This window comes from Aspergillus japonicus (genome assembly GCF_003184785.1).
Source record: "Aspergillus japonicus CBS 114.51 unplaced genomic scaffold BO86scaffold_22, whole genome shotgun sequence".
In the NCBI taxonomy this organism is placed as follows: domain Eukaryota; kingdom Fungi; phylum Ascomycota; class Eurotiomycetes; order Eurotiales; family Aspergillaceae; genus Aspergillus; species Aspergillus japonicus.
Genome location: NW_020291659.1, coordinates 101,204 through 122,371, shown reverse-complemented (window position 1 = coordinate 122,371; position 21,168 = coordinate 101,204). Strand labels below are relative to the sequence as shown.

At 52.8% G+C, this 21,168-nt stretch overlaps 8 protein-coding genes across 8 annotated transcripts; 4 read left to right on the top strand and 4 right to left on the bottom strand.

Annotated features, from left to right (window-relative positions):
- Nucleotides 1-767: 767 nt before the first annotated feature.
- Nucleotides 768-1,253, bottom strand: BO86DRAFT_389043 (uncharacterized protein). Its single transcript, XM_025672025.1, has one exon. The coding sequence runs from the start codon at nt 1,246-1,248 to the stop codon at nt 1,078-1,080; it is 171 nt and encodes a 56-aa protein (XP_025527949.1). The 5' UTR covers nt 1,249-1,253; the 3' UTR covers nt 768-1,077.
- Nucleotides 1,254-1,635: 382 nt separating this feature from the next.
- On the top strand, nt 1,636-6,071 carry BO86DRAFT_338358 (uncharacterized protein). Its single transcript, XM_025668981.1, has 4 exons — nt 1,636-2,114; nt 2,306-3,923; nt 4,016-4,129; nt 4,184-6,071. Exons 1-4 carry the CDS (start codon nt 1,824-1,826, stop codon nt 5,947-5,949), a joined length of 3,789 nt encoding a protein of 1,262 aa, XP_025527948.1. The 5' UTR covers nt 1,636-1,823; the 3' UTR covers nt 5,950-6,071.
- A 231-nt stretch (nt 6,072-6,302) lies between these two features.
- On the top strand, nt 6,303-8,831 carry BO86DRAFT_361774 (RXT2 domain-containing protein). Its single transcript, XM_025669882.1, has 4 exons — nt 6,303-6,621; nt 6,709-6,830; nt 6,972-7,125; nt 7,208-8,831. Exons 1-4 carry the CDS (start codon nt 6,552-6,554, stop codon nt 8,479-8,481), a joined length of 1,620 nt encoding a protein of 539 aa, XP_025527947.1. The 5' UTR covers nt 6,303-6,551; the 3' UTR covers nt 8,482-8,831.
- Nucleotides 8,832-9,395: 564 nt separating this feature from the next.
- On the bottom strand, nt 9,396-10,561 carry BO86DRAFT_312346 (bifunctional phosphatidyl-N-methylethanolamine N-methyltransferase/phosphatidyl-N-dimethylethanolamine N-methyltransferase; the record flags this gene model as incomplete). The annotated part of the gene is made up of 5 exons (XM_025667948.1): nt 9,396-9,474; nt 9,751-10,180; nt 10,315-10,331; nt 10,405-10,444; nt 10,513-10,561. 5 exons carry the CDS (start codon nt 10,559-10,561, stop codon nt 9,396-9,398), a joined length of 615 nt encoding a protein of 204 aa, XP_025527946.1.
- A 792-nt stretch (nt 10,562-11,353) lies between these two features.
- On the top strand, nt 11,354-15,130 carry rgsC (putative intermediate filament protein (Mdm1); the record flags this gene model as incomplete). The annotated part of the gene is made up of 2 exons (XM_025667952.1): nt 11,354-14,003; nt 14,073-15,130. 2 exons carry the CDS (start codon nt 11,354-11,356, stop codon nt 15,128-15,130), a joined length of 3,708 nt encoding a protein of 1,235 aa, XP_025527945.1.
- Nucleotides 15,131-15,898: 768 nt separating this feature from the next.
- Nucleotides 15,899-16,411, bottom strand: BO86DRAFT_87071 (uncharacterized protein). Its single transcript, XM_025677751.1, has one exon. It carries the CDS (start codon nt 16,258-16,260, stop codon nt 15,940-15,942), a length of 321 nt encoding a protein of 106 aa, XP_025527944.1. The 5' UTR covers nt 16,261-16,411; the 3' UTR covers nt 15,899-15,939.
- On the bottom strand, nt 16,050-17,405 carry BO86DRAFT_389038 (uncharacterized protein). Its single transcript, XM_025672024.1, has 4 exons — nt 16,915-17,405; nt 16,806-16,857; nt 16,541-16,724; nt 16,050-16,484 (listed from the first exon to the last, which is right to left on the bottom strand). The coding sequence occupies exons 1-4, from the start codon at nt 17,069-17,071 to the stop codon at nt 16,332-16,334; spliced, it is 546 nt and encodes a 181-aa protein (XP_025527943.1). The 5' UTR covers nt 17,072-17,405; the 3' UTR covers nt 16,050-16,331.
- A 2,089-nt stretch (nt 17,406-19,494) lies between these two features.
- sonA (putative nuclear pore complex protein (SonA)) lies at nt 19,495-21,064 on the top strand. The gene is made up of 2 exons (XM_025677752.1): nt 19,495-19,883; nt 19,984-21,064. Exons 1-2 carry the CDS (start codon nt 19,623-19,625, stop codon nt 20,803-20,805), a joined length of 1,083 nt encoding a protein of 360 aa, XP_025527942.1. The 5' UTR covers nt 19,495-19,622; the 3' UTR covers nt 20,806-21,064.
- The last annotated feature ends 104 nt before the right edge of the window (nt 21,065-21,168 follow it).

Here is a 21,168-nt window from a genome sequence, read left to right as displayed (position 1 = left end):
TCAAAGGGAGCGAAGCAGAGAAGAGCAACACAGAGCACACGCAATCTAATCTATTGATGGTCTGAGAAAAGAGTAGAAGGGAGTATGTTCAAGACAGGATGGAGGGAGAGAGTACTGTACCTATGATGGAACGATGGAACGATGGAATGATTCCGGTGGAGAACAATCTACAGCAATTGTTCCACTGATCACTTTTCTTTTCACTTAGAATGAGACTTGCATCATCTAGACTACTATCCAGCAGTCTCCTCTCCACTGTTTGTGTGTGCGTGCTTTATATGGATATAGCATAAAAGGTCCCAAAAAAAAGTCCGTCCCCCCTCCCCCTCCGTCCGAGATGGCAAATAGGGAAAAATAGAGGTACCAAGCTAAGCTAGGGAAAGGAAAGGAAAAGGAAGACGAGCAGAAGACCAAGCAAAGCAATCATCAATGGCCTGCGGGTCTCCCGCGGACAATGGGTGGAAGGGAGAATCCACTCCTTCGATCTCACTGGGTTCTTTTCCTTTGCCTTCCTCCGCACTGTTCGCAGATCCAAATTTTCCAACCGTATCAAGCTCGTACCTTCAGGGGTACAGTCTCTGTGGTTCAAACTTTCTCCCAATTCCGGAAGATCAGTCTCTCCTTCGACAGTGTGGATGAAGCACCCAATCTCTGCAAGAGTAATTCCTCGACTCTGAGACCACGAAGTCGTGTGTTTAACACTCATAATCGTGCAGCCCGGTGCAAGGCCAACGGTATCCATCTGTCTCGGTAAGAATCTCTAAACGCGGAAACATAGATGGAGGTTGTGTATAAGGTCCCCACCGAACCATCACAGGGTTGAGCACGAAATAAGGGTCGGCTGTTCTCGATTCGCACTCTCGGCATCTGCGAATAAAACTACGCTCGTGTTGGACCCAAGGTAAGGATGATCACTCTGGCCGCCACTTTTTTAAGCTGGACGATTATTCCCCATGCATTCCTTCGTCATGCACTCAATAATGCAATTGCGGGAGAATCAGATAAGCTAGGAGCTTCATATATAACAGCGTTGGGCCTATAGACGTTATGCATAGATATCGAGTGGATGTAGGATCGTCATCGTCGATTGCCGAGGATGACCTGCCCAAGGCTGGGAGTTCCGTGCGACGAGATCATCGCGGATGGTTTTTTATTGTCGGTGAGGGGATACCTGGACAATACAATGAGATATAGGGATAGGACGTAGGAGATGTTGAATACGCGTTCTGGATATCGGTCTTGCTTCATCAGTGGTCGATTCCTCAAAATCAATGTCGACAATATGAGATATGTGTACTTGCCGGCCGGGGCGGTAGAATATATATCATCACCGATCAGCCCCGTGTGCAAGGTACTAGTGGTACTTTCATACGTCACATTTGAGACTTTCGAAAGAGATACCTACTAGATGTAGGATATCTGGTCGGACCTGACCTAAAACTCGTGGACCGTCTCCCTAGCTAATTGGGCCTGGTATGGGTGCCAACTCATGAGACACGATAAGTGTGTCTAGTGGTGAAGTGTTGCGATGGTGTTGTTGTTATCTTGCGGCGGGAGGACCAAAGGCGAGCTTGGCATATTTCGGGGGTGGAAACTCATCTGTCCGCAATTCCTCTCCAGCTCTGCCCAGTGACGTGCAGGAGGAGTTTATTCGGGTGGAAGCCCACAACATTGAATCCGGCTCACAGCTCTTCTTTCTTTCATACTCGATTCCCCGCTTCTTACACTGTGCTATTGCGTGGTCACCTCCAGCGTGATCTTGAACTTCCATTCCAATCAGATATGCGGTGACCGACGGTACCGCGAAAGAGCACCTGTCCGCAATGGACGCCTACCCCGAGGACTACGTCACCCACAACCTGCCCTTCATCCTGCTCTCCGGTCTTGAGTCGGGATCCGAGGAGAACCGAGAAGATGCCAGTATCAACTATCCTTTTCTGCATGAAAAAGGTGCGACAATAGACTCGGATCTTCCCTCGTTAAGTGGTTCGGTCGCCGAGGAATTGCGACGTGTACTACTGGACGAAGATGCATCGCATGTGGCAGGAAGCCCCAGAGAGGAGGAATATATAGACTCAGCGAGAGCCCAGTACAAGATCAAGAGTATTGGACGGGTGAGCCATTGCAGTACGGCGCTCCTAGCCGTGCCCCTCCCTCCCCCCGCTTCGTCTCCTTATCCCTCGTCAAGCAACCATCAAACAGACTGCGCGGAAAGCTGCAACTACCACGCAGTTTATGCCCCTGGCTCACGACTCATCGACTCATCGCCATGTGCAAGAATTGGACTAGGCTGATTTCTATCTAGTCTTATAGGTTACCTCCGCGCAAAGCTGATCCCCCGCCTGTGTCTCCTCCTCCGAGCCCCGGAGCCAGTCAAGAAAACGATGTACCGCGCGGAACCTCGTTCATACTTCACTCGCCGATCTCACCTTTGACCCCCGCCTCACCTACATTCCCTGATGGCCTGCTTACGCCTCTGTGGGTCACTAAACACCAAGGGCTTGTCCCTGCGGCGGTAATCAACTTCTTTCCGTTTTGCGCGGACCCTAATATGAGTTCCCTGCGCGACAACCAACTCAGAATCGAGATAAATGGATTGAAGAAGCAATGGCAGTCCTCCGGCTACAAAACCCGCTTCCTAGTTGTTCTACTGTCCGAAGATAGCGAAGACAGTCTTCACAGTGATACCGAAGACCGGGTAGCGAGCATTCGGAGAGCGACCAACCTGGATCAGAAATCACTTTTCCTGCTCCCGTCAGATGCCACACCTATGGAATTGAAGGAGTTTGCCGTATCTCTGTTGTCACACCTTCAGCCATCTGTGATAGAGTATTATCGAGATCTGTCTAAGCACGCCAGGAGAAAGCGCAATCGAGGAACGATCCCCCCTCCGACGGCACCACCAACAAGCGGCACGTCCCAGACCTTATCGAGTCAAGGTTGGAATGTAAGGTACGAATTCAAATTGGGAATCTTCGCGGAATTCCGTCGGGAAATCGATGCAGCACTGAGAAACTATGAGAGCGCGTACGAAACCCTATTCGGCCAAGAAGTGTTTGAGTCTATCGCTGGCTGGAATCCTCGATTCAATGATGCACGGTTGCTTGGGGATGCTCTCGCTATACGCATCATACGCTGCCTTTTATGGACGGGGCAGACTACCCTTGCGGTGCGCGCATGGGGCAATCATCGAAGACGCTCACACGACATCCTTAATCGCCGTGGCAAAGGAACAAAAAACTATGGATGGGAAGCATGGGAGGCTCGATGGTCTATGGTCATGGCGCAGCTTATACGTCAGGCCAAGATTCCCCAATTTACCTCAGTTGGGATCCCGCAGGATCAATTTCAGCAGCAATATTCGATTTTTGTTCCACTTAACCCTACTAATTCCACCTTGGACGCTGAAGTGCCGTGGGAACAGCTTCACCATGAAGGCTACTGGTTGTATCGAGCAGCCAAGCATGCTAATTCCCGGCGCATCATGGCCGAGCAGATTCCCGAGGAAGATCGGATGCCACCCGGACAGTCTCCTGCTTCCCAGATAGCCAATAAGTCTTACATGTATGACACATATTTGGTGCCTGAACCGCATATTGAAGCACCTAAGTCGGGAACAAGCGGCTTCGATCACTCTGCGTGGAGACTAGATGCGCTGAAAGCAGCATTGGAAGAATTTGCTAAGCGTGATCAGCTACGAAAGACGGAAAGCATCACCTTGGAGATCGCAGAAGAGTATATGCGCGTGGGTTCATGGCAAGAAGCCCATGCGATTCTCAGACCGTTGTGGTCAACCTTGACATGGCGACGCACGGGCTGGTGGCAGCTCATGGAAAAAGCCGGCTGGGCCTTGAGAGAAAGTGCCTCGCAGGTGAATGACGCTGAATTGATGTTGCGGATCGATTGGGAGCTGCTCAACAGAGGTAAGAAACCCCCTAAATTAGATCACATGGTTACAGTCAGCTTTCGGGCTCGCTATTATCTGGTTTGTGCCCACCTTCTGATTATCCACTAGCTTTCACGTCCCGGCCTGAATGGCACTACGATATACATAGAAGCCTAGAAGACCTTCCTCTGACGAAACCAAAGCCATCGGTTGCTCTGCTTGCAGAGGATATTGTCTCATGCGGTAAGATGCAGCTTCAGGATTGTGCGATCTATTGTGCTAAGATTTGTCCACCAGTGACGGCGTCGTTCGTTTTTCAGAAGTCAGAAGGCAATGTTGGCGAGCCATTGAAAGGACAACTTGTTGTAACATCATGCGCTCATGCATCATCAGCGCCCATCATGTTCTCCGAGATTAAAGTTGCTTTCGAAGGTTGCCTGCGTCCAATCAAGCTCCAGTCAACGAGCAACGAGGAGGTGGATACCGTGACGCAGTGCACAATATCGGCGCCTTCCCTGCGTGATCCAAGTGTTTCGGCAGACCAATCCTCTATCCTGTCACCTACCAGTGGTCTAACAGCGTTGACTGGCATTGCAGACCTAACTGTTGCTCCATCGCAAACAAGAGTGTATGAGTTGACATGCATCCCCAGGGAGGCAGGAGAATCGCGCGTGGCGTCGATCACACTGGTTATCGACGAGGAGAAGTTTGACCTTGCAGTTGCTATCACTGACATAAACCCACCTGAAGCATTTTGGTGGCAGACTACGTCGAAAGGTCCTACCCGTCGTCGCGTCGGCAAAGGTCGGGATCCTGGTCGGTGCAAGATACTTCCGAAACCGCCGAAGATACGCATATCTGTGCTGAACATGCGTGATACATACTACACAAACGAGGAAATAATTCTCAAGATTGACCTCCACAATGGAGAAGATGAGGCTGCAGAAGTCTCAGCGGAAACGAGACTCTTTGGTCACCCAGACTCGAAAGCCAAAATCCGATGGCTAGATGAGACGACATCCTCTGAAACACCGAGCACTGGTCAAAGTACACCGATTGAAGGGGTATCGCATTTTATCAAACGGCCAATAGGTTTGATGGAAAGCTCGAGTCACCAAGAGTTGGCCATCGTCCTAACCGACACCAGTGATGCCTCGAACTATGATCTCGACATAACTACTGTTTACAACCTCGTGTCTGATGTTCAAACACCCATTATCGCAACAACGCGGGTCAATCTGTCCATAATTCGACCATTCGAAGCTAACTATGAATTTCTCCCCCGGCTCCACCCCGAGCCCTGGCCGGACTTCTTTACTGTTGATGATGACCTGCTCCCCAGTGGAGAGGGTTCGACCCCGGGAGGCCTCCAGCAGCGATGGTGTCTGAATTCCAAGGTCGTCTCTTTTGCCTTGGAGCCTCTCGTCATTGAGAGAATGTCGGTTGTGATGATGGAACTCGGTGGGGCTTCGACCTGTCATATCGGCTCGGAGGAGATTGTTAGCCCCGAAGCTGTGGAGATTCAACCCGAGGAACTTCGGGAGTCCAATTTCACTCTTGACATCCAAAAGGAGATCCTTGGCGACCGACGACCGACCGCCCTAAACTTAGCGCTTGAGATACACTGGAGGCGTAGCGCAGTTGAAGATGATGGTTCTCGCCCGGCTACTACCACTTCGACCCTCGCCATCCCCCGATTCATGATCCCGACCGGGGAGCCTCGAGTGCTGGCCTCAGCGAGGCCTTCAAGTGCTCTTTCCGGCCTGATTCACCTGGAATACACCTTGGAGAATCCATCGATGCACTTCCTCACGTTCAATCTGACCATGGAGGCCAGCGAGAACTTCGCCTTCAGTGGGCCGAAGACGATCGTGGTCCAGTTGGTGCCCTTGAGTAGACAGACGGTTCGATATAATTTATTGGCATCCAAGCGAGGATTGTGGATCCAGCCACAGCTTGTTGTCGTCGATACATACTTCAACAAGACCCTTCGAGTCTTACCGACGGAAGATATGCGGACGGACAAGAAAGGGATTTTGGTCTGGGTAGATGCTGATGACTAGGGTCAGCCATGCAATTGATCTATGTGGATTGATCTATGTGGTAGCTAGATAGAGAAGATTGATATTCAGGTTAGCTCAGCGGAGCCTTTCGTGCAGTAAGTCCAGGAAGATTCGTTTTGGACACACGGCGGCATGTGTATAGACCCGATATGATACAGAAAACGGCTTAAAGATGACGATGATGACGATGGACTGTGTCTACTGTGTATGTAAGAAACCGCGATGCACGTGATCCCAGCCCTTATCACGCATTACCCGCAACGGACTAGTGGCGGCGATCGGAGCGACGCCCGCAAGCTCCCCATTCCGTTAAGCGGAGAGCGACTCTCAGTCTCTCAGTCTCTCAGTCTCTCTCTCGCTCTCGGAAGAGCTGCGCAGATTCCCTTCCTCCCACTTCACTTCGCTCTTACAACCTCCCCATCTTCTCACGCTCGTTCCTTACTTCCGGGCTTATAATCGGTCCTTTCCCATTTATCGTCAGCCTCTCTCAAATCTCTCCTACCAACAATATCGTCATTCCACACCCCCCATTTCCTTCCCCTCTTCCTGCTCGTGCGGCTGCTTGGTAGTGCGACTGCTGTCCGTTCGCTCCAATCGCAGCCATGACCCAGCAGGCTTTAATCCTCGACACGATCCTTGGCATGAAAAGGGCCTTGCACAAGGAGAATGATTGTATGTCTACGGCTCCCAAATTTAGATCTTATTGTTGTTGTTGTTGTTGAGAATTTGGCTAATCCTCCTCCCCTCTTGCTATGGTAGATTCCGGCCCTGACGACCCCATCACCCAACCCACAAATCGAGGCAACAAGCTTCGGGCAAACGCGAAATTCGTCCGAGAGGGAGCACTAGGATACATTCATCCGGAGGATCTCTACAAGCAGGTGAGTCGTTCTCCACTGCGTCTCCTCTCTCTCTCTCTCTCGATCATCGTGCGTCGAATGATCGTGAGCAGCGTAGTGCAGGATGGACACGGAGAGAGCGCGAGCAAGCAGGCTGACCGTCGCTGGGCCCGGTCTTCCTAGAAAATCGAACACGGAGGGTTCACGCGCTACATCCTTCAGCGAAATCCGGTGCGCTACGATTCGGAAGGCGATGAGCTTGACGACGACGACGAAGATTCTGAGGCAGATGCCGCGGCGGCGGAAGAGAATCCTTTCTCTGAGATCGCGCTCGAAAGTGAGAAACTACACCCACCTTGCCTAGACCGACCGTGAGAGAGAACCTAAGTGGCTGATTGTTTCCCGTCCATTGTTCCTAGATTTCATGTGCCCGTTGAAGCATCCTTCAGAACTTCCGACTCATCCTTCCATGTCGCATGCCTATACTTCGAAAGCACTGTTGCACATGACCCAAGCGATTGAAGCCAAACTTCGCCAGGAGAGAGCATTGCTATGGCGGGCGAGAAATCTGCACAGGCAGTTCTTGGGCGATAGTTCTTGGATGGCGTGCGGTATGGTTGAGACGTCGGCGGATCGCTGGATCTTCGAGCCCCGAGTGACTCGCACTACGCATAGTCCATCGTTGAACCAGAGCGGACCGAACGGCACGGCTGCACCACTACCGACAAGCAAACCTACAACGCAAAACGATGGCGCACAGGAATCCTCGTCGGTCACAGAAGCATCACAGCCGTCTCATGTTGCTCAGAATGAGATCTCGCAGTCTCAGTCTGCTGCTGATGAAGACGTGGAGATGACCGATGCTCAAGATCACCGTACGAACCAGGTGCATCATCTCCCAAAGCTCGACCAGACTAGGGAGCCCAAATCGGAGGAAGTCGACACGCCCGTTGGCGACCTGCCACATCACTCGGAAACAACCAAGCAAGATACACAGGTCAATGGCAATCACCTTGCGAACAGCACCAAGGCAGTTGAAGATAGGCTGCCTGATTCCGATGGCACTCTTGACCGGGAAGGGAAGGCAGACCCGAACATTAATGGTACTACCAGTGTTACACAGCCAGACCCCAAACATCGACCTGATGCTGCTGGCGACGACACAAGTAAGGACGCAGAGATGCAGGATGATGGAACATCGCCGGAACCTCCTCGACGCATGACAACACGTGCGCAGACCAACGCTGCCAATCCTCAACAGGACGACGAATTGGGGCCTCTCTCCCCTACCCCATCCGACGACACTCTGGGCAGTCTACCCACCCCCCACCCACTGTTCCTCATTCCCGAATCCGTCCGACCAGACCCTAATGTCGGCCTACCCCCCAACGAAGCCGAAGATACCCGCCGACTGCTATGGTCCTATGTTCAAAAGCAAGAGGAGACCGTCCGCGGCTTTGAGCACATGTTGGACTGCCTCCTCCGCGCCTGCCGCATGCAGGAAGACGTACTTGAATGGTGCAAAGCCGAAGGCCACGTCGGCGAACTCAGCGATGGCGAAGACTGGTACGACCGTGAGAAATGGGGTCTGGCCGAAGGAGAGGACCTCAAGAAGGGCGCGGACGAGGACGACATCGAGCCTGTCGAAGAAAGTCGGACGTCGAACAAGCGAGGCAGAGGTCGACGAGCTTAGCCCTCTTTCCCTCGTCTATCTGCTCTCATCTCTCTCACGGCCGACCTCTTTCTTTTTTTCCCACCCATCTACGAATGCAGGCATCGATTCTTATCTTAACGTCATCTTAGAGGACCCATAGCGCGGAGTTGGCGGTGTTTAAAATTTTTGGGGGACTGATTATCCATGACATGATTATGGACTGAATGTTGACCAAGCCCTCTTCCTGTTCCATTTCTCTGCAAGGTTTGCATGTAGCGCACAAGCACAATGCATACACACACCACATACATATACTTGATACCCCAATTTACCTACTCTCCTATCATACATATCAAATTGTTTAGTACGGAGAACAACAATCACTTAGTAGTGTACGGGCACGTGCCCCATCAATGCGATCTATACATCAATAACCATGAGATCTAGATCGAAGCTCAGCAAAAGAAAATACAATAAAAGAATAGAAACAATTTTTTATCTCCCCAGTTTTAGTGTAAAACTCTTCCATCCTCCGCTCGGTCCTTTACTTCCGTTTTCAGCAGATTATGGTTTTCTGTGGTGTGTGAGAGTCGAGGAATAGTGGTCATGTATCGTTGAGGAATACTGTGGGTCAGGGGGAGCATTTTTCACTCCCTCTGCTGGACGGACTGCCCGGTGAGGCTGCCCTAGAGTGGGGTTGTGTGTTGGGGGGCAGTAGGCAGGTTGTTGGTGTGGTGATTCCGATTTCATGCGAGAGCGAGAAGGGGCTAGTGATGTGTTGAAGATGCCCTACAGCTCCCTTTCATTGGCGCGTTGGGGAGAAAGAGAGCTGCATCGCGGTCCGCATGGGATGACGTATGTCAGTGCCAGGAAAGCCTGCGGTGGGAGGGACACCACCCCTCCCTGACAGAACATCGGATATCGAAGTGCCTCTTGGAAGGTACTGGCTGAAGTTACAGGTTCTTCTTGCCGCCTTGCTTGCCCTTGGCACGCTCGCGCTCGCGCTTGGCGTAGATTTCGGCAGTGAAGGGACTACATGCGGACGGTTTGTGGTTAGTTGGGTGATTGATCGTGGAGGATCAGTTTTGTGGGGAATATCTCTCCAAATCAGAAATCGCGTCTGGGCAGGGAATGCTCGCGTGGGACGGTGGGGAGGAAGCCTGGGGGTTGTCGCGTTGGGATAGTCGAGTAGAGGCTGGTTGATAGTCCGCGTGGTATTGAGGTTCCCGGAGCATGATGTATGAGGAAAACATGGGGGAGAGGAGGCTGGGTTCGGAGAGAACAGTTGGATGAAAGGGAAATACTTACTCCTCCCATTGGAGAGCGAACCAGTAGAGAATGAAGACCTCGGCCGTCAGGAACAGTCCCGCGACTTTACCTCTGTACAGGGCTACACCCAAGAAGTTGAGGGTGCTTCCCCAGTACATCGGCGAGCCGGTGACGTTGAAGGGAAACCCAGTGACGGGTGCATCCATGAGGATTCCGAAATAGTCTCCCAAGTAGGTGCCGGTCACACCGAGCGCCCACATGCTGGATAGGACGAGAACCGAGCCGACGGAGAAGAGAAGCCCGCCGAGGACGGGTTGGTGCACTGGGGCATAGTAAGGCTGGTCTGCCAGGGCCGTTTGGTAGACGTGGTCGCGTAGGATTCCAATGCCGAAAATGGTGACGGCGAGGAAGTAGCAGCCGTAGTAGGGATTACCACCGAAGATACGAGTCAGGAAGTGATTGCGATATTCTACAGGGTGAAATTAGAATGAGTTTCAGTCATTCTGAAAGTCGGGAAAAAGAGTCGTAAATCTGTGCGAAATCTCGCCAGGCTGGCAGGCAGACCGGATTGATTGGAGGGGGGAAGAAGTGGGGGGGACCAACCAGCACGTGCAACAATGCTGGATTTGAGATATAAGTTAGTCTAATCAAGAGAAAGGTTAAGAGTGAGAAGTACTCATCGTCAGTACTTACTTCCAGAAAATGGGGTTGAAGGCAATGGACAAGGCAGCCCCTACACAAAGAGTGGAGTTGAGAATCACATGCGGGGGAGAACCGGGGAAGAACTCATTGACAACATACACTGCAGGGATGGTTGAGACAAGTCGACAAAGTTGGATAGGGAGGCCATATTGCAGAGCAGGAACACAACGCAAGTCAAAGATTGTCAGCTCTGAAAAGAAACAGAAGGGTGAAGAGGAAAGCAAGAGAGAGAGAGAGAGAGAGAGAGAGAGAGAGAGGGAGAAATGAAAGACGAGGAACAGGAAAGACCATTAGAGATGCGGTGGTGGAGTAGGAAGAATCCCAAAGCGGCATGACGTCGATTACTCCTACTTCTAGGCTCCGAGGCCCCCAACGCTTTTGGGTCTGCATTGCCTGCTGCACGTGCACATCGTAACTCTCAGAGTTTTCTTTCTTATTCGAGAAGCAAGCCACTGCGACCGAACCTGTACCGATTAATATGCACCTTCTATGCTTCAAGTGTGCTATGCCTCGTACTGATTGACTCCAGCTACTCCGTTACGCGGGCGTTGTTGACAATACTCCCAATGTAGTATAGCGAGTAATCTATCTAGTATAGCGAGTAATCTATCTAGTATAGCGAGTAATCTATCTAGTATAGTACTGTAATCTTACGTCTTCTACCAGGGAAGCCCCGGCCTCCGGATCAACCAAACTTCCTCACCGCCTGCATCTTATCATCCCCCCCATTGTTCCATGCATTATCTCATCGTCGTTCACTGAACTTGGTTATCTCAACATATCATAAGATCCCCCCTTAATATTGTTTCAGTCAGGGGAAGCTAGTTGAGACCTCAAAAACAAAAAACACACCGAAGCAAGCAACCATGTCAACTTCTACATCTATGTTTGGTTCTTATCGTGCTTGACCCGGCATGGCAGTACGACTGATCCGGGGACAATGGCCCTCAAGCGTCAAGAGTACATCCTGCTGGCCATCGGTGCTTTCATAGCTTGGGGATTGGTCACCCAGTGGCTGCCTGTGCTCAGATACCTGGCTCATGCACTGGTCCTAGGCGTCTTTCTCACATCAATCACACTACTTTTTCTTATTTGTCTTACTACGCGACCTACAGCTGATGCAGCGTCCCCCGCCCTGAACAAGCGCCCCGTCGCCTTCCTCACCCGCCGCCATTGGGACCAAGAAGCGCGAGGTGTCCAGAACCGTGCAATCTACAAACCCGACTCGCTCTACCCTCGCTCATTTGTGGTCTCAGAGGGCATTGATGAAGTTCTGAGTCTAGTCACGCGCGATTTTGTCGCATCATGGTATCAACATATCAGCCCGAACCCCGCATTCGTGAACGAGATCGACCGAGTAATCCGAACCGCCATTGACAACCTGCGCGATAGATTGCTAGCAGAGGATTTAGTCTCGCTTCTCGTCTCTCGCATATTCCCCATACTCACAACCCACCTGAAGGAGTTTGATGTTGCGGAGCGGTTGGTGCGGGGAAGAAATCTTACTCGGAATGTCACCGAGTCGGACGAGCTGGATCTGGCCATAGCGAGCAAGTATCGGGAGGGCAACATACATCCAGCAGCTAGAGTTTCCTTGTCTGACCAGAAGCTCGTCGAGCAAGAATACCTCCGCAAAATCACCGTTGGGTTGTTGCCAAAACTGTTTCCGGCCTCGGTACTCAATAGCCGCATTGTGTCCGTCATAGTCCGCGAAATCCTCGCATGCGCCGTACTGTATCCTATAATTGCGGCCCTTTCAGACCCAGACACGTGGAATCAGTTGGTGGAGGCTTACGGGCGCACTGCCATACAGGACCGAAAGACGGTCCGAAAGCTGCGGGCGGCACTAGATGAGCACGCCTCACCAGCACCAAGATCGAAGCGCGGAAGCCAATTTCCACGTCTAGGTCCTCATGATTCAGAAAGAGCCTTTGAGCGACTGGTGCGAGTGATCCGGCGCTGTGACAACATCTCCGATGCTAGACGGTTCAGAGCTCTCATTGTAAGCCAGCTGAAGCGAGAATCTATGGTTGAAGGACAAGATGCGACCTACTTACAAAGGCTGGAAACGGCTAAGAGGGTTCTGGATCAAAAAGTAACTAAGCTTTCCACGCCTGCAGGGAGCCGTGCGTCGCACGCCTCGGCGGCAGCATCCCACTTCCGGCGCAAGAACTCCGCATCCCGTGAGGCATCGTTGGTCGACGTGATGCACGATGCCTCAGGACTTTCTTATTTCATGGAGTTTATGGACCGGCAGAAGCTGATGTCCCTGGTGCAGTTCTGGATCGTTGTTGATGGGTTCCGCAATCCGCTGGAAGATGATTTCGGAGACGAGGACTCTCCAACCTCAACATCGTGGACGCTCACAGACCAGAATGATATGGCATTGATCAGCCAGCGTTACCTGAACAAACCTGAGTTGAAAGTGCCGGAAGAATCCCGTCGAGCAGTGAAAGCGTTCCTAAACGCAGGCAAGCGAGCCACTGCGGACCAGTACCGTAAAGCACGGACTGTAATTCTGACGACTCAGTCTGCGGTACTCGAGGAGCTCCAGAGCACTTATTATCCCAAATTTAAGAGGTCCGATCTCTACTACAAATACCTTGCGTCAGATGAAGTTTCACAGTCTGCGTCTCATGTGCCTCCCCAATCCCCCAGCACCGCCGACCTTCCCGAGAGACGACCGCTTCCTCCGCTGATGACCCGTACCTCCTCACAACCAAGTGCCAAACCCAAAGATCTGAGACGTGCAGCTGTGTCATCAAGCGATGTACGAAGTATGGGCAAGAAGCTCGATGACGATGACTCCTCAAGACGTTCATTTGATTCTGAAAGGTCGGCTCCCCTGTTTGATGACGACTACGACACCGATCCTCTTGCCATGTCGACCCAGAGTCTTGGACAGGACTCGCAGAATGGCGACAATGAAGCGAATCAGAATCAGGTGATCGAGACGATGGAAGCTGCCTTGAATGATATTATCACAAATCAGCCCGGAAATAGTAGACTGGAAGATCTGAAGAGCGGAGAGTCATCTCCAACGCGCCTTTCAGTCGGTGATCTGTTCCCGCGCTCTCCGCGCAGCTCGGCTGAGTATGCTCGCGCGGAGAATCGGCTAGATGAACGGGCCAAACCGAGCATTGCCTCGCTCGGACTCATCGATCGATCTTCGCGGCATGGCGTCTTTGACGATGATCTTTTCGCCGACCAGCAGAAGTTCATCGAAGATGAATATGAAGAACCTTTGGGATCCGACAAAGACCCGGCTGATGAGGTTCATGAGGCTGCTCCCGGAGACTTAGGGCTGACGGAAGCCATTGAGGCGCTCACAACCGAGATTGAGAAGCTGGGATCGCAAGAATCTGTCGTCAACACTCTCACTCGGAAAGCCGAGCTCACAAACAACACTGCAGAATTGAGGATTCTGCGCAAATCCAAGGCGAGCATCCAGCGTGAGATTCACCGGAAAGAGATGCAACGGCAACAGTACATCATTCAAGAGAGCGATAACAGCTTGTACGGCCGATCAACGGTCCGGATTAAATCCATCGTAGTAGGGAAGGAGGAGGACGGTCGAGAGTTCGCCATGTGTAAGTCCAAAACATGCGCTCCTTTCATCGATGTCAAGATATCGAACAAAAAAGCTGACCGACCCCAAGACGTCATCGAAGTGCAAAGAAATGCCGGAGAGCAAATGCCAGCGGCATCCTGGGCGGTTGCGCGTCGCTACAGCGAATTCCATGAACTTCACACCAAACTACGCATGAGATACCCGTCCGTGAGGCATCTGGACTTCCCACGCCGCCGGGTGGTTCTCAAGCTCCAGAAAGAATTCCTTCAGAAGAGACGGCTAGCCCTCGAACAATACCTGCAGAAACTGCTCCTCCTCCCTGAAGTCTGCCGCAGCCGAGACCTGCGAGCATTCCTGTCCCAGCGAGCAATCACGCAGCGCGACGAGACACAGAGCTCCCGTGACGGTGAGACTAAAGACCTGGTAACCCGGATCTACAATTCCGTCGCCGACGGCATGGACGACTTCCTCGGCAATTTTGGCGTGCTCGACCAACTATCCACGGCCGGACAGAACCTCATCTCTGCCGCCACCAACACCAATCCTAACGGCAACCTCACCACTTCAAACACAACCAGCACTGTGCCCCTCTCCCCCGAAGACGCCGTCACCGCCGCCGAGGCCGAAGCTGAACTCAACGCCTTCGAGGACCGCGACCTCGAGCCCTTCATCAAACCCATCTGCGACCTCTTCCTCGAGGCCTTCGAACTCAACAAGGGCAACAACTGGCTGCGCGGGCGCGCCGTCGTCGTCGTCCTCCACCAGCTCCTGGGTGGCACCATCGAGCGCAAGGTCCGCGACGGCGCCCGTTCCCTCGTGCAGGACGACTCCCTCCTCCGCTATTTGGCTTTGGCCAAGGACACGATGTGGCCCGGCGGGACCCTGCGCCAGAGCAAAGTCCGCACCCCACCCGAACGCCTCCGCAGCCGCACCGAGGCCAGCCTCGTCCTGGCGACCTTGATCCCCGACCTGGCGGGCAACGTCGTCGGGCGGGCCAACGCGCAAGCCGCGGCCCGGCGCATCTTCGCCACCTTGAACAACCCGCGATTGAATGCCCATCTGGTATTCACGATCTTAGACGAGATTGTGCTGGTGTTGTTTGGGGGTGGTGGGGGTCCGCTCGACAGCATCGGACGCGGACGTTAGACCCACTCACTCTCCATAACTTAATGTCTCCACCCTTAATGCATTGACGATGACCCGGACCGTGTTTGTTGTTGTATACTTATCACCCCCCCCCTACGCTGTCTTCCTGTTTCCCCTCCCCGGCCCCTCCTAATCATTTTGCCGCTCCATTGCATTTGAGTTTAGCGGGCGTTTTGCTTGATGCATTGTCGGGCTGTCTGAGGCCTGTCTCAACTTCACTGTCTATCTTCGTCTGGTTTCCGTTATCGCAAATAAGCATGTTTCTTTTCTTCCGTGGATGGTGATTCGCTGCCTGCATCTAATACTAATACCTGTTGTTCTCACAATGCATGGTTACAGGTGAGATGGAACAATCATTTCGTTCGTCCAGTGGAAGGTATCATAAGGTAAATACCACTCTGCATCGGTATGCATAACGACCGAGGAATGGAGAAGTAGGTGAATTGAAGGTAGTTGTGGGAGGGATCACCAAGTTGACGGAAGGTGGAGACTAGCAAGGGGACTAGCGCGTGACGCTACGGCACTAGCCTGGGTCTTAGCGATCGGGAGTACTACGTATCTACTTACTATACTTCGATTCTATGCCTATTTACGACTACGACTACGATTACACTACGGGAAACCATGTAGTGATTTGCTTGTGTCTTTCTCTTACAACAAATCTTGAAAGCGGCTGGTTCCGTCTGGTATGGCATTATGGTGAACCTGAAAAGTGTCCTTGTAGATGATGAAAATCTGTGGGTCGAAAGGAACTTGTACCACCGTCCATTTCGACGCCCAGCCAGTTCATTTGGGAAGTTAGTGAGGGTTCACTTTCCGCAGCCTGATAACACCACCCCGGTGGCCCCTTGAGAGCCGAGACAACGTCTTTGACGATCGAGAATAACGAAAGTGACACCGCAAGATGGAACAATCATAGAGAGAGAGAGAGAGAGAGAGAGGGAGAATCTGGAAACACGCGAAGATAGAGAGGGTCTCAAATTACAAAGGATTAGATAGCATCTCCGCCTTGCCCGGCCCCCTGGCCTAATTAACGATGCCTTTTTTGCCTTTTCTCCATGGATAGGGGGATAGTACACAAGAGGAAAGTCAATCGGACAACAGCGGGGGAGTTTAAGGTAGGAGGTCATGGTAGTTCGTTACGGGAGGGTAGAGGGTAGGGAGAAACGGCATCACGCATCAAGTCTGTTGGGCAGCTTCTCTATGCGTCCTCGTTCTTCTTCTTCTTGGACTTCTTGCTGCTGGGCTGGGCGGGGGGACCCTGCTTGGTCTGGTGGACAATGAGGCGTGTCCAGCACTCATCCTTGTCCCACTCGAAACCTTTAAGGTAGGGGTCGGTCAATACGTCGTCCGACTGCGGGTGGGTCAGCTGGGTGACACTGAAGAGTGGTTCAAGGGGGACCGACGTACCTGTTTCTTGAACTGCTTGTAGATGGCGTCCAGCGCATCCTTTATCGTGACGCCCTTCATGTTGCGGGCCGTGACCTCCAGGCCCAGGGGGAAGTGCAGGTCAATCTTCTTGACGGGGGGGTTGACGAGGTGGAGTTTGAGGATGTCCTTGTCTTCGACGGTGGACGGGGAGGTGTTGAGCTTCCTGTTCGTTCGACCACGGTGCATGGTTAGAGAGAGTGGGGACATGGGTTGCTGGATGGAAGCGTGGCGATGGAGCTCTTACCATCCTGTGCGTTGTGTCTCAATGGGCAGGGTCAATTCGATCTTCTTCTCCTCTGTTCGGATGGTTAGTGTGTGCGGTGAGCAAGGGAGAACCAGAGAAAGATACGGACCGAGTTCCTTGATGTTGTAGACGCCTTCCGCGGTGGAGGAGTGACGTCGGTGCTTGGTGTCCTTGGTGTCCTTGGTGACCTGGACGGGTTTCTCGTCCTTCGCCGTTATCGTCAGACCTGCGACGGCGGAGTCGACCCGGGTGAGTTCTTCCGACATGGTTGATGATGGTATTAGGCTGGAATCACTGGCTGGTGATATGAAGAGTTGTTTGGTTAGTGATGTTGATGGTGATGATGACCGATGGGGACCAACAAGGTGGCTCAGATGGATAGGAATGGACTACGACTCCGAGAGCTTTAAGCTACAGAGGAAAGAGGAAGGAGGGGCAGATGGGATGAAGTCAAGGGAAACCAGGGTCAGGGTCGAAAGCTTACCGAACAGTGAATTGAGTGGAAGTAGCGGGATGAGATAGGATGGGATGGCAGTGAATGAAAGATGAATGGATGAAGAATGAAGTAGGAAGAGAAAAAAAGAAGGAGAATGGAAGAGGCGAGGGGGAAGTCCAGGAACTTTAAGAAGAAGAGGAAGAGGAGGAGGAGGAGGAGATTGAAAGGAGGGTGGGCAGGTGACTGGACTGGTTCAACCACTCCCCAGTTGGCATCCAAGCATGAAACCCCCGGGTTCCATCCATGATGTCGATTGGGAGCATCGACGGGTCATCTACTATGAGTACTGTGGACGTATGCTTGAGTATAATGTACAGGACAGTCTAGTGTACAGTAGGAGGTATGGGTCAGTCTACACATTCTAGGTAAACATAGATCGTGTACTCTACAGACACTACAAAATCAAACATCCATCACAAGAATCAACCCCAACAACTTCAGCTACCGTCACACAATTCCAGGGCAAACCATTGCCTGGATGTCGGATCGTAAGTTGTTGTTGCGAAGTACAGTACATGGTAGTGAGATCACACGAGCAGCTCCTGACGTCGGAAGCGGCCACTAAGAGCTTCCCATTGCACTAAGAGCTGCACCCCGCATTCCCACCGCGGGCGGGTTTTGCTCCACTGACTGATAGTCTAGTCGGATAGTCTGACTGACACTGACACTGACACTGACACCGACACTGACACTGACACCGAGAACAAAGTACTTTTTTCCCACTCGACGTACCACTCAAGTTCTCTGGTTACTTCCACCCACTCCCCGGGTTTCTGATGACACCACCAATCCAGTTTCCAAATTTACCCTGAAACCAGAGATCTGCTCCCACCTGCTCCTCTTTCCACTCTTTCCACCCCACCCCCCCCCATCCATCTTCCGATTGATCATCCTTTCCCCAAAAAATGAATGACTTCATTGTCTAAAGTTGCGTGGTTTTCCATCACCAAAGCCCAATCAATCGACACTGGCTTTCCGTGGTACAGTCCACCCTGGTTTCCGGGCAACACGTGAGCTTAAACGGGGGGGAGGGGGGTAGGTAGTATTACCACCACGACAATGACCACGACCACGCCCACGACCACGCCCACGCCCACGCCCACGCCCACATCCACAAGGGACATTCAGGCAATAATGGGAAAAAATTGAGAGACAGAAGGAAAGTCAGGGATGCATACTTGGTCGGCGACTGGGCCCCTCGATCAATCATGCCTTGGAGTGGTGGCGGTGGTGTGATGTGTGCGCTGATACTCCCCCTGGCCTGCGCTGCTCCGGTACCGTACGTACCTTCTGCAACAAGCTCCGCCCGGGTCTGGAGATTCTCCAGAATGTCAATCCGAGGTCGATCGTATGGTGAGGGAGGTCGGCCATTGGTCTGCAGACTGTCTCAACGTGCAGCCCCGGGCGGGGTTTGTCGCCAGCTGCGAATCACGACCAGCGACGCCTGCGGTTTTACCCCCGACGCTGTCGCCATCCTACTTGACATTGAGGGGGGGAGAGGGGATTCTGGACTCATGGCTGGGTGCCTGTCCCGCATCTCCGTGTAGGTGTACAACGCGTAACGAACGGATGAGTAAAATGGTAGACTTGGAGATGGGGTCGAAGAGTGGTTCTGGTTGTCAGTTGAGATGACTGGATATTTTGTAGCTTGTACTGTACTTTGTATGTACAAGAACTGGTCCTCCCTACCTACAAAGGACCGCACCAGTAACAGCCAGCAACGACAAACAGTATACAGAGATGGACATGGTACTTGGCATGAGAGCAGGGTCTCTGAGACATCAACAGTCGAAACAATCACTCAACCACCATGCGTGCATGAGTTGCTACTGGTAGTTCTCTACGGAGTACGCATCCATTCCACTGCACTCTAGGAAGTGACCCGAAATGGCCATCGCCTGCCGCATCGGGAAAGATGGGCTGAGTCAGCAGCTGGGCCGGGCGGAAGGCGGTGTGACCCGGCAGGATCGAAGATATTCGAGGATTGTCTTGGAGACAATCCGGTCCGACATCGACAAACGAGCCTCGCGACTCCGTCAACAATTCCAGTGCTTCGCTCCCTAGCGCCTACCTCTACAACGAGCTCTGCTCCTGCTCTTAGCTTGCAGAAATCCACGCAAGCAAGTATTGTGAAAGCCAATTCTTTGTCTCCAGTCGCCTGAGAATCCTTACCTCCAGATTCTGCCGTCCGCCAACCCAGTCATCGCGTGTGCTTTTCCTTTTTCGTCTCGCGTATCGGAGCTTTCGCTTTCGCTTTCCATTGCCTCCGGCCAAACCGCCCTTTACCACATAATACTACAAACTTCAGAGCCTTCGTCGTCATGTCGCTTTTCGGGAATGTCGGCGCTTCGTCGTCAGCGGGTGCCTCCAACACCACCGGTGACATCTCCAAGGATGTCGCCCTGAACCAACCTCCGGAAGACAGCATCTCGGACATTCGATTCTCCCCCGCCGCTGAACACCTTGCTGTCGCCTCGTGGGACAAGAAGGTGCGCATTTACGAGATCAATGAACAGGGACAGAGTGAAGGCAAAGCTTTCTTCGAGCACGAGGCCCCTGTATTGAACTGCTGTTGGTCACCGGTACGTGAACTCTCCCCCCCCCCTCCCGGTCCGCGCAATTGCTACCGAACGCCCTGCTTCCTCCGACTCGCGCGACTAACACTTACTGACCCTGCTCTAGGATGGAACGAAAGTCGTCGGCGCCGGCGCGGACAAGGCGGCGCGCATGCTGGACCTGGCGTCGAATGCGACGACTCAAGTGGCGGCGCACGATGCGCCGATCCGCAGCTGCCACATGATCCCCAACCCGCAGGGGAACAGCCCGCTACTGATCACGGGGTCGTGGGACAAGACGATAAAGTACTGGGACATCCGGCAGCAGACCCCGATCGCGACGGTGGAGTGCCAGGACCGCGTCTACACGATGGACGTCAAGAACAAGCTGCTGGTGGTCGGCACGGCGGACCGGTACATCAACATCATCAACCTCGACCAGCCGACCAAGTTCTTCAAGACGATGCAGTCCCCCCTCAAGTGGCAGACGCGGGTAGTCAGCTGCTTCGCCGACTCGACGGGCTTCGCCGTGGGCAGTGTCGAGGGCCGCTGCGCCATCCAGTACGTCGACGAGAAGGACTCGAGCTCCAACTTCAGCTTCAAGTGCCACCGCGAGACCCCGCCCAACCAGCGCGACATCAGCAACATCTACTCGGTCAACGCCATCTCCTTCCACCCCGTCCACGGCACCTTCAGCACCGCCGGCAGCGACGGCACCTTCCACTTCTGGGACAAGGATGCCAAACACCGCCTCAAGGGCTACCCCTCGGTCGGCGGCACCATTTCGACGACCGCCTTCAACCGCCAGGGCACCATCTTCGCCTACGCCGTCAGCTACGACTGGAGCAAGGGCTACTCCGCCAACACCCCACAACTCCCCAACAAGGTCATGTTGCACCCCGTGGCCCAGGAGGAAGTCAAGCCCCGACCCGGTACTCGCAAGCGGTGATCACCTGATCTGTGATAGGGGGGTAAAGTTGGACGCCGGGAGAAAGAACGAAGGCGCGTGGAAGGGAGGGCTCGGTGTGCAACCATGTGTTTTGGACGCATATGTACGGCATCCCGTGTGTCTGGGTCTAGAGATCTCGGAAAGAACAACAAGGTCGACATTGAGCAATCGAACGCACGGATTATCTCGGTCAGGTCTTACTCACCTAACTCTCCCCTTCTCCCCACCCTTTCTCCACATCTTTTGTATGTCTTTTTATCATCATCTTTTCGTGTTCTGGGAATAATGCATCTGAGCGGTTTATTTCAGGTTAGAAATGGTTCACTTCTTGATTTCATAAGATAGAAGGTAGTAGGAACTAGT